At 39.3% G+C, this 11,445-nt stretch overlaps 1 protein-coding gene across 1 annotated transcript in view; it reads right to left on the bottom strand.

Annotated features, from left to right (window-relative positions):
- Window positions 1-11,445, bottom strand: part of thoc3 (THO complex 3) — a 17,417-nt gene that overhangs the window by 4,860 nt on the left and 1,112 nt on the right. Inside the window, exons 2-5 of the mRNA XM_043703758.1 lie at window positions 9,756-9,912; window positions 8,078-8,282; window positions 6,597-6,758; window positions 5,849-5,949 (exon numbers count right to left, since the gene is read on the bottom strand). Coding sequence (XP_043559693.1) covers window positions 5,849-5,949; window positions 6,597-6,758; window positions 8,078-8,282; window positions 9,756-9,912 — 625 coding nt within the window. The remainder of the gene's footprint in view (window positions 1-5,848; window positions 5,950-6,596; window positions 6,759-8,077; window positions 8,283-9,755; window positions 9,913-11,445) is intronic.

Below are 11,445 nucleotides of genomic sequence, written 5' to 3'. Positions count from 1 at the left end.
GTGGCGATTGGAGGGGCGGGGTTCAAGGGCGGAGGAGTGGGAAGTGGAGGAGATGCGGTGGAGAGCATCGTCAACCACGTCTGAGGGGAAATTGCGGTCTTTGAAGAAGGAGGCCATCTGGGTTGTTCAGTATGGGAACTGGTCCTCCTGGGAGCAGATGCGGCGGAGGTGAAGGAATTGGGAATATGGGATGGCGTTTTTACAGGGGGCAGGGTGGGAGGTGGTGTAATCTAGGTAGCTGTGGGAGTCAGTCAGTCGGTTATAGTAAACATCCGTGCTGAGTTGGTCATCCGAGATAGAAATGGAGAGGTCTAGGAAGGGAAGGGAGGAGTCTGAGACGATCCAGGTAAATTTGAGGTCGGGGTGGAAGGTGTTAGTAAAGTGGATGAACTGTACTCCAGTCCAACACCGGTACCTCCAGGTTAAGACAAGAATGGAATATATTTTGCTTACACTATAATCAATAGCATTACATCAACTTATCGAGCTGAAAGCATAAAATCTTGTCTCTTTGCCATAACTTACTTATGAGGTCCTCTTTCAGAGATTAGGCAATTACACATTTCATAGTCTGGCTTTAGACGTTCACCCAGGCAAGGAAATAAAGTATTTTCCTTGTCTTAGAAGTAAGGATTCTACATAAGACAGGTTTTTGTATCAACTTAGTTGATAGTGGACTATGACAAAATAAAATCAAATACACACTAAAATGAGCAATTTCACTCAAAAGATCACAAAACTAAGACACGACAACATGGAAAAATATGTTGGAGTGGTTATTTCTAATTTTGTTGTAGCTCTGCTGTGTCATACTTGGTTTAAGTCTTCTTCACGTTAACAATTTAAAAAGTGGGTTATTTCTAAATATCAATCATACATCAACATGAGCACACCATCCTCATCAGACCATGTGTTACGTTCTTGCACTATATGACAAAATCAGATCCTCTCGACCACAGATACATGCCTGCACTTAAAGCATTTCCCTTGGGGTCTGCACAAGACCTCCAATGACTGGTAATCAGGGTTTAAATTGACACAAAATTGAAAGTAAAGTATCATCTATTTGCTGTGGAATCTGCATTAAGATATGCCGTCTCACTGACAGTCATAGATTTGTAAGACATGCTTAGTGACTATGACCATTGGACACAAAACTATCCTTACATGGACAATGCTATTCACAAAAGGCAAAGGACACCTTGTATCAAAATTGAAATGTCTCAGATATAATCTTTCTTTTTCTGTGTTTAAATGAATGGGCAATGTTAAGACAAGAGCATAGGAAGTTTTGGTTTGCAAGGCCATTCAGCCCATCATACGTGCAGAAACTCTTCAAAAAGAACAATTTTATTGTCATAAACCCAAACTGAAACTAATTAGTGAGCCATGTGATTGAAAGAAACTCTGACCTTGTAAGCTCTAAGTCAGTGGATGGGAATAGAGTGAAGAGAGGTCACAAAGAGAAAAACTGACCAAAAGTTAAGTAAAACCTTCACATAAGCATTGTTTTGCACAGGAGTACATGAAGTCAGCTCAAAAGTGCAACCAAGATAAGCTGACAGCCATTCTACATAAACGTTAGTTCAACTTGAAAGTTTAACACTGCTTATCTCCCAGATGCTGCCTGTCCTGTTAAACAAAAAAAAATGTATAGCAATACATGAACCTCAATTTTCCAGCATTTGTTTATCTGAATATCAGATTATCTGGCAAGATCGCAAGGTCCTGATGCTCGGCTAAACTATGTTGTCAAGCAGTCGATTAACTGAACGAAATACTGCCCACCTGTGTCCTTTGGATAATCAAGATTTTTCTGTACAAGGTGGCTAAAATAGGAAGTATTTCATTCTCACTAAACCCAGGAATAATCATTACTCACCTACAGTCATAAAGAGGTACAGTACAGAAACAGACCCTTTGGTCCATGCCGACCAGATATCCTAAGTTAATCTCGCCCCATCTGCCAGCATATGGCCCATATCCCTCTAAACTCTTCCTATCCATATATCGATCTAGATGCCTTTGAAATGTTGCAATTGTACCAGCCTCCACCACTTCCTCTGGCAACTTATTCCATTCACACACCACCCTCTGCGTGAAAAAGTTGCCCCTTAGGTCCCTTTTCAATTTCTCCACCCTCACCCTAAATCTATGGTCTCTAGTTCCGGACATCCCCACACCAAGGAAAAGACCTTGTCTATTTGTCCTAGCGATGTCCTTCATAGATTTATAAACCTCTAAGGTCACCCCTCAGCCAACGACGCTACAGGTAAATTAGCCCCAGCCTATTCTGTCTCTCGTTATAGCTCAATCCTGCAACTCTGGCAACATCCTTGTAAACTCTTTATGAACTCTTTAAAGTTTCACAACAGCCTTCGGAAAGGAGGGAAACCAAAACTGCACATAATATTCCAAATGTGGCCCAACCAATGACCCGTACAGCCGCAACATGACCTCCCAACCCTTCCACTCAATGCTCTGACCAATAAAGGAAAGTACACCAAACACTTTCTTCACTATCCTATCGACCTGTGACTCCACTTCCCACAAATTATGAACCTGCACTCCAAGATCTCTTTGTTCAGCAACACTCCCCAGGACCTTACCAATATGTGTGTAAGTCCTACCCTGATTTGAATTTCCAAAATGCAACGTCACATTTATCTAAATTAAGCTCTATTTGCCACTTCTCAGCCCATTGGCCCATCTGATCAATATCCCATTATACTCTAAGGTAACCTTCTTCGCTGTCCACCAATTTTGGTATCATCGGCAAACTTAGTAACTTTTCCTCCCAATTTCACATTCAGATAATTTATATAAATGAAGAAAAGCAGTGGACCGAGTACTGGTCCTAGTGGCACACCATTGGTCACAAGGACCCTCCACCACCACCCTCTGTATTCTAACTTCAAACCAGTTCTGGATCCAAATGGCTAGTTCTCCCTGTACTCCATGTAATCTAACCTTGCTAACCAGTCTACCATGAGGAACCTTGTCAAACGCTTTAATGAAGTCCATATAGATCACGTTCACCACTCTGCTCTCATTAATCCTCTTTGTTACTTGTTCAAAAAATTCAATCAAGTTAATGAGACATGATTTCCCATGCACAAAGCCATGCTGACTATCTTTAATCAGGCCTTGCTTTTCCAAATACATGTAAATCCTGTCCTTCAGGATTCCCTTTAATAACTTGCCCACTACTGATGTCAAGCTCACCAGACTACAGTTACCTGGCTTTTCTTTACCATCTTTCTTAAATAGTGGCATCACATTAGCCAACCTCCAGTCTTCCGGCACCTCACCTGTGACTATCGATGATACAAATATCTCAGCAAGGGACCCAGCAATCAATTCTCTAGCTTCCCACAGCGTTTAGGGTACACCTGATCAGGTCCTGGAGATTTATCCATCTTTATGCGATTTTAAGACATCCACTCCTCCACTGTAATATGGACATTTTTCAAGATGTCACCATCTATTCCCCCACATTCTATATCTTCCATGTCCTTCTCCACAGTAAACACTGATGCAAAATACTCATTTAGTATTCCCCTATCTCCTTTGCTTCCATACATAGGCTGCCTTACTGACCTTTGAGGGATTCTATTTTCTCCTTAGTTTACCATTTTGTCCTTCATGTATTTATAAAATCCCTTTGGATTCTCCTTAACCCTATTTGTCAAAGCTATCTCATGTCCTTTTCTCCCCCTCCTGGTTCCTCTCTCAAGTATACTCCTACTGCCTTTATACTCTTCTCAGGATTCACTCGATCTCTGCTGTCTATACCTGGCATATGCTTCCTTCTTTTTCTTAACCAAACATACCAGCCTTGCCTTTCATCCTAACAGGAACACAAAGTCTCTGGACTCTCGTTATCTCATTTTTCAAGGCTTCCCATTTTCTAGCCATCTCTTTACCTGCAAACATCTGTCCCAATCAATCTTTGAAAGTTCGTGCCGAATTGGCCTTGCTTCAATTTAGAATTTTAACTTTTAGATCCAGCCTATCCTTTTCCACCACTATTTTAAAACTAATAGAATTATGGTCACTGGCATATTTCCCAAGAGTAGGTCAAGGTTTGCACCTTATCTATTAGGTACATCAACATACTGAATCAGAAAATGTTCTTGTAGTCACAAACTAACACTATCGAGTCCCAGTCTATATTTGGATAGTTAAAATCCCCTACCATTACCACCTTATTTTTCTTACAGATAAATGAGATCTCCTTACAAATTTGTTTCCCAATTTCCCGCTGACTATTGGAGTGTCTATAGTACAATCCCAATAAGGTGATCATCCCTTTCTTATTTCTCAGTTCCACCCAAATAAGTTCCCTGGATGCATTCCCAGGAATATCCTAAGTGCAGCTGTAATGCTATCCCTTATCAAAACGCCACTCCCCCTCCTCTCTTGACCTCCTTTCCATCTTTCCTATAGCACTTGTATGCTGGAACATTACGCTGCCAGTCCTGTCCATCACTGAGGAATGTTTCTGTAATACCTATGATATCCCAGTCCCATGTTCCTAACCATGCCGTGTGTTCATCTGCCTTCCCTGTTCGGCCCCTTGCATTGAAATAAATGCAGTTTAATTTATCAGTCCTATCTCATTCTCTGCTTTGTTCCTTCCTGCCCTGTTTTACTTGCTCCTTTTCGTAACTGTACCAGTCGCAGACTGATCTTTCCTCACCATATCCTTGGGTCCGACCCCCATCTGCTCTACCCTCCTATTCCTACCCTCACTACCTTGTGGCACCAGAAGTAACCTAGATATTATCATCCTAGAAGATCTCCTGTTTAAATTCCTGCCTAACTTCCTGTATTCTCCCTTTAAAATCTCATCCTTTTTCCTTCCAACGTCGTTTGTTCCAATGAGAACAACCACCTCCTGCTGGCCCCTCTCTCCTGTGAGGATATTTTGCACCCTCTCTGAGATATTCTTAATCCTGGCACCAAGGAGGCAACACCATTCTGATTTCTCGCTGTCCACTACAGAAACATCTATCTGTGCCTCTGAATAGAGAGTCCTCTATCATAATCCATCACTTGGAACCTGACGTAGCCCTCGTTACATTAGAGCCAGTCTCGGTACCAGAAACTTGGCTGTTCGTGCTACATTCCCCTGACAGTCCATCACTCCCTACATTTGCCAAAACAGCATACTTATTTGAGATGGGGATAGCCACAGATGACTCCTGCACTACCTGTCTTCCTCTCCTACCTTTCCAGGGGCAACCCATCTACTTGACTGTATTTGCAGTTTTTTTCTCGCTTCCTATAACACACCCCCAGCTCCTGTAAACTCATTACTGCTAACTGCTGCTCCAATCTATCCATGCAAACTGATAGGATGCGCAGTCAAACACACTTGCTGCAGACTTAATCATCAGTAACATGGAAACTCTCCCTAATCTCCCACATCCCCAGTAGAGCACATCACACTACTAAAGGCTATCTTTGCACCTTAATCTACAGACACAGAAAATAGCACAGTCTTACTGCTCTAAAAAAAAACACTGCTCCATGCTAACAATACTTATGCTTTATATTTTTAAATTTTAATCAAGACAGATCTCAATAAAACACAATCAAAATGTACCCACTCTACTCATCTTGAAAAGGAAACTAAAATCTTATGTCCACCAATATTTCACTCCAATTCAATGAGTTGTATTAGAATTTTACTGTAAAAATGCCCTTAGAACCTATGTGAAACAAATATCAAAAAAGGTTTCCAAAGTTCTGCATTGCATCTAAATGAAAATACTCAAGTTTATAAAAAGTAACATGTTTTGAGCAAAAGGAGTGACCGCTAATTAAGACTACATTTTCATACCAGTTTCTACTTCTGCGATGTCAATGAAGTGATCCTCTGAAGCAGATGCTAGCATTTTTCCATCATGGCTGAAGCTCAATGTTCTCACGGGCCAGTCAAGTCTGAAGAAAGCAGTGGAAAACAAAAGTGGACAAAATTTCATTACTGATAACAGCAAAAATTCTCAACAGATCAGTTTCTGAAACATGAGGAGTAAAACTATTATTTGGGACAAAGCCTCTGCTTTCACTTCACTTGAAGAACAGTTATTTCATGTTTTTGCTCATTTCATCCAATGTGCCCATTTATCATCTCATTGCAGAACTCAAAAGTTCATATCACTGAAATCATTTTTATACCCAATTCTAAATTTATACAGCATAAGTTTTCAGTTTCATACTCCACTTTTTGTAACAGGAATTTGAATTTATTTTGACTTCATGAATTATAAATTAACTGAAATAAAATTAGAAATAAAAATTAGTCTTAACTTTCAGCTAGATATACCCAGAATAATGACAATAAAATAATTTTAAGCAATCATAATAATAATTCTTCACACAGTACAGATACAAATGCATTGTGGACTCATGTATATGCAAAGTCAATAGTGAACAATAATAATGAGAAGTTTCATCACAGGTAACATAGTTCAAAATGGAGTTAACATTAAATCAGAAAATACTGTATTTATTTTCCATGCCCAGTATCTGGTCAATAGTCTAAACATGCCAATGCATAATGCACATAATTCTTACTGGACACGCACCTGGAGAAGCATCTTACACAAACAAGTTCATCCACACTCCAAAGACTAACCAGAGCATCTGCACTCCCTGTGGCAAAGTATTTGCCTGTTGGATCAAACTTAATGCAGATGCAATTTGAAGGATGTGCATTGATTGATTGAATCGGTTTCAACTCTGGATAACTGCAATGTAAAAACAAATTGAAAGAAATTCACAGCAATTGATGGTTATTGCATAATGCTCACTACATGCAGTTAAGCACAACGAGATCATCCACTGGGGCAATAAACAGTAGCGTTCATCATTTTTATAGGTACAATGGACAAATATTTGAAATTACACAAAGCTATAATTGGAGTTTATAATACTGAATGTACAGTTTTGTAGAAAGACAATGCATATTCTGTATCTTGTTCTTTAACTTTAAGTGACTTTCTCTGACCAACACTGACAAAAGGAAAGCCCACATTTTTCCCTTAATCGCAACCCCTAGCCTGGGTAATTCTCACTTTTGGGATTTTTCTCATTGCCATAGAGTAGAAATTGGTATGTGAAGAACATAAATTACAGAGTTTTGAAACATCACTTAGCCTGACCACAAAGTAATTGGATATTCTTTCAAAACCACAATTTCCCATGTAGAGAACTTTGTATCAAACATGATTCCAGAAGAAATTGGAATTTTTGGTCTGTATTTATAATGGGTTAAACCTGCTTATCTTTTGGTACTTTATAAATCAGAAAAAGTAGCAATGAAAAAAATTTGGAATTTCTTGCATATTTACTCAGCCTGAGAGCAGAAAGTTAGCCAGCAAGCAAGAAATAATTCAAGATTTGCAATTTTAAAAAAAAAGTCAAAAATACAACCAAAGCCAATAAAAGTACAACATTTACAATTGTTTTGATTAGATTAGATTCCCTAGTGTGGAAACAGGCCCTTCGGCCCAACATGTCCACACCGACCCTCCGAAAAGCAACCTACCTAGACCCCTTCCCCTACGTTCACCCCTGACTAATGCACCTAACACTACTGGTAATTTAATATGGCCAATTCACCTAACCTACACATCTTTGGATTGTGGGAGGAAACGCAAGTACGTGGAGGAAACCCACACAGACACAGGGAGAATTTGCAAAATTCACACAGACAGTTGCCCGAGGCTGGAACCTGGGTCCCTGGTGCTGTGAGGCAGCAGTGCTAACCACTGAGCCACCATGCCACCCTATTTTTGACTACAAAAAAAGACAATGTGTACACCATTAGGCAACACTGAAATGAAGTATTTCAACGAAAGGCAAAGTTTTTTTTAAAATTATCTGAAAATAGATTTCCCAATTTCTCAAATTTATTAAAACTAAAAAGATATACTTGCACATTATAAGAAATGCTTTACGTCTTTAAGTAACTTCTTATTGCAATAATGCTATACGAAGTTAATTATACATTTATCTTTGCTAAACTATCTTTAAGAAATTCAACAAAGTTCAAAATATATACTACCTGAGTAAGTTGATGCAGCCATTGCCATTGGTTAGAAAAAACATATCATTATCATTGTTCCAGGAGATCTCATTCACTTCAAACTTAAACTGTTCTTCAGCCTTTGATCGGTGAGATTTTGCATCAATGAAAGTGACCACATCATCTTTATTTCCCACAGCAATTGTTTGGCCATCAGGGCTCCAACAGATGTTAATGTTCTCACCTAAAAATAAATGAATAATCATTTCTGTTTCAAGATAAAAATAATGCACACACTGCACTTTTACATTATTATAACAAAGTAAATGGATATGGTAGAATAGTGACAATGCTGTTGGATTGGCATCCAGGAACCTGTAACAATTATTCAGATTTAAGCATTCAAACCCCACCTACAGTTGGACATTTTAAATTCAATGGACTGCTGTAGTTCAAGAAGGCAGCTCACCATCACCTTTTCAAGGGCAACTAGGGGCAGACAGTAAGTGCCAGCCCAGCCTGTGAAACCCATGTTCCACAAGTGAATAAAAGAAAAGAAAAGGTTTTTGTCAGTAATAGTAACCATAAAATTACTGGACTGTCAGAACAATTAGCTCATTAGTGTACAAAAAGAAACCAGGTATTCATATCAAATCTAACATGTTTGCGACTCCTGACACACACAGCAATTTGATAGCCTTTACCGCTCTTCAAAATGGACTAACAAGACAATTAATTGCATCACTACAATTGAACTGCAGTAGTTCAATAACACAGGTCTCTAACTTTTCAGTGGCAATTGAGGTTAAGTAATAAATACTGGCATTGCCAAGGACATTGAATCACTTAAATAAGAAATTGAAGTATCCCTAATACTACCTGAAGCAAATTTGTACTCTAAATATTTGTCACCAAAAATAAAAGAGAAAAAACTTGCATCATATAATATTTTCCAAAATAATTAATTGTCCCAAAAGACTTCACAGAGCTTTTGTCAAGCAAAGTTTGATAGATCCACAGTTGATGGTTATAAAAGGCAAGCAAAAGTTTGGTCAAAGAGATAGATTTTAAAGCACGTCTGAAAAGAGGAGACATTGACATAGAGAAGCAATAGGAAAGAGTTCTAAAACACGGGACTTTGGCAACTTAAGGCATAGACCACAACAATAGAGCAGTTAAAATAATCAATGTCACGGATGTGCGAGAAGCCAGGATTGAAGGACTGCAGAAACCTTGCAAGATTGTAGGCTGAAAAGGGAAGAGGTATTTGTAAAGAATTTTAAAATTACTCATCAGTGAAACTGATCCTATCCTCCACCTGATTTACGTATGATGTTCAAGCAGCCTTATTCCATCAGAACCAAGCTGCCCAGTTGACTGACACGACTACTATAAAAATTAACTTCCCTGTACCACCAAAGCACAGTAGCAGTAACATGTACAATTTACAAGATAAATTGAAGAAATTCACCAAGGCTCCTTAGATAGTACCTGGTCTGGAAATAATATACCAAGAAATGGTAGTGTGCATGTAGAGAACAATTGATGTGCAAACTCTGGTGATAAAAATTCTGAATATAAAGCACTGGAACTACTTATATTGGAAACATCATTTTCATAGGGTAGTCAGTTTTGTCATTCGTAACCCTTCATTACGTGAACCAAATTTCCAAACATTAATATGTTACAGTATCCAGAAAATTCCCAAATGACATACCTTTCGTGTTCACAGTAGCAACACACTTTGCAGTTCGGACATCCCAGATTCGAACAGTTTTATCACCAGAGGCAGTTACAAAGAGATCTGCATTGGTAGGGTGCCAACAGAGTTGATCCACACTGTCACCATGACCACGATAGTTATTCTCCTTAACCTGAAATATGCAAAAATATAACATACAAAAATAAGTGAACAGAATGAGAATTAAAAATATTGCAGCTGTATAGTCCACGTTCTGTAAGGTATTACTGTCTCAGACAATGTCTTTAGTTCTCAAAGGTGGACTATATCTCTTGGAAATCATGAGATGTTAAGAGGTTAATTTGCTCTGCTGACCTGCACGAAATTGGATGTCCTGAGGGTAGGGTAGTATGTTTCTCTATTTGGCCGGTACAATGTAAAAGAATTTACATTAATATCTCCTATTATTCAGAGTAAAAGAACTTACATTATCATCTCCTATTCAGAATCAATAAGAACATTGCAATTAAAATTCTGACCACATCCTGTAGCTATAAAAATGACTTACAACAGATCTTGCCATGAAGGGATGATTTACATTACATTGTTTCTGGAGATGGTCAGGTCACTATAGAGAAAGAAATGGTTCATTTGTTCAGGGATCTTCTCTTGACATGCTTCACAAACATTATGAAGAGTGCTAAGTGATCCTCCAAAGCTAGTACTTGCTTAGTAAACTTTGGCTGTTCACAGAAGTTGGCGTATTGCAGTTGCATCAAGTGTGGAAGAATCTCAAGAAAAAGAACCTAACAACCAGCATCGCATTGCTTTGTCCCTTGTGATGACAGCAAGTACAGCTAAAATTTGTTGAAAACATAGAACACGTTTCCAACTCATAACATCGTAACTACATAGTAGTGGTTAGCAATGAGCATAATTTCACATCATGCCTCCATGTGAGCAAACGCCTGAACAAAACCAAACAAAATCTTGTTTCAAATAGCTGGCAGACCCACAGAAAATCCACAATTCATTAGAGATTTCACATGAGCTAAGGTCATAATTCACAAAGGGTGAAGATAAAAAATGTGAAAGTGTGAACCCAAAGTCAGCAGGAGTGCAGTCTCTGGTATTCAATTTTAATTATAAGAGATTCCCAAAGTCTTAGAATCACAGAATCCCTACAGTGCGGAAAGAGACCACTGAGCCCATTGAGTGCACCCCGACCTCTGAAGAGCATCCCACCCTATCATCACAAGCCCTCATTGACTACGCCTAACCCATGTAGCCCACATATCTTCGGACTATGGTAGGAAACCGGAACATCCAGCTGAACCCACATAAACACAGGGAGAACTGCACATTCCACACAGTCACTGAAGGCTGGAACCAAACCTGGATCCCTGATACAGAGACAGAAGTGCCATCACTAAGCCACCCCTACATCCAAAGAAGTGCAAGTTAGATGGATTGGCCATGCTAAATTGGTCCATAGTATCCATAGATATGCAGTCTTGGTAAACGCGGGGTTATGGAGATAGGGTTGGGGTCGAGGTCTGAGTGGGATGCTCTTCAGAAGTTTGGAACAAATGCAGTGGGTCAAATGACATTTTCCTGCAGTGCAGGGATGCTAAGAATTATGTTTCCTAACTAGTCATGATGGGGAGAGATACAGAATTCTGACCAGGCCGGGAGGGGGAATGGGGACGAGGAGAGAGGGTGTGTG

Source organism: Chiloscyllium plagiosum, chromosome 14 (assembly GCF_004010195.1).
Source record: "Chiloscyllium plagiosum isolate BGI_BamShark_2017 chromosome 14, ASM401019v2, whole genome shotgun sequence".
Classification (NCBI taxonomy): Eukaryota; Metazoa; Chordata; class Chondrichthyes; order Orectolobiformes; family Hemiscylliidae; genus Chiloscyllium; species Chiloscyllium plagiosum.
The sequence above is the reverse complement of the archived record's forward strand: the minus strand, read 5'-3'. Positions and strand labels throughout refer to the sequence as shown.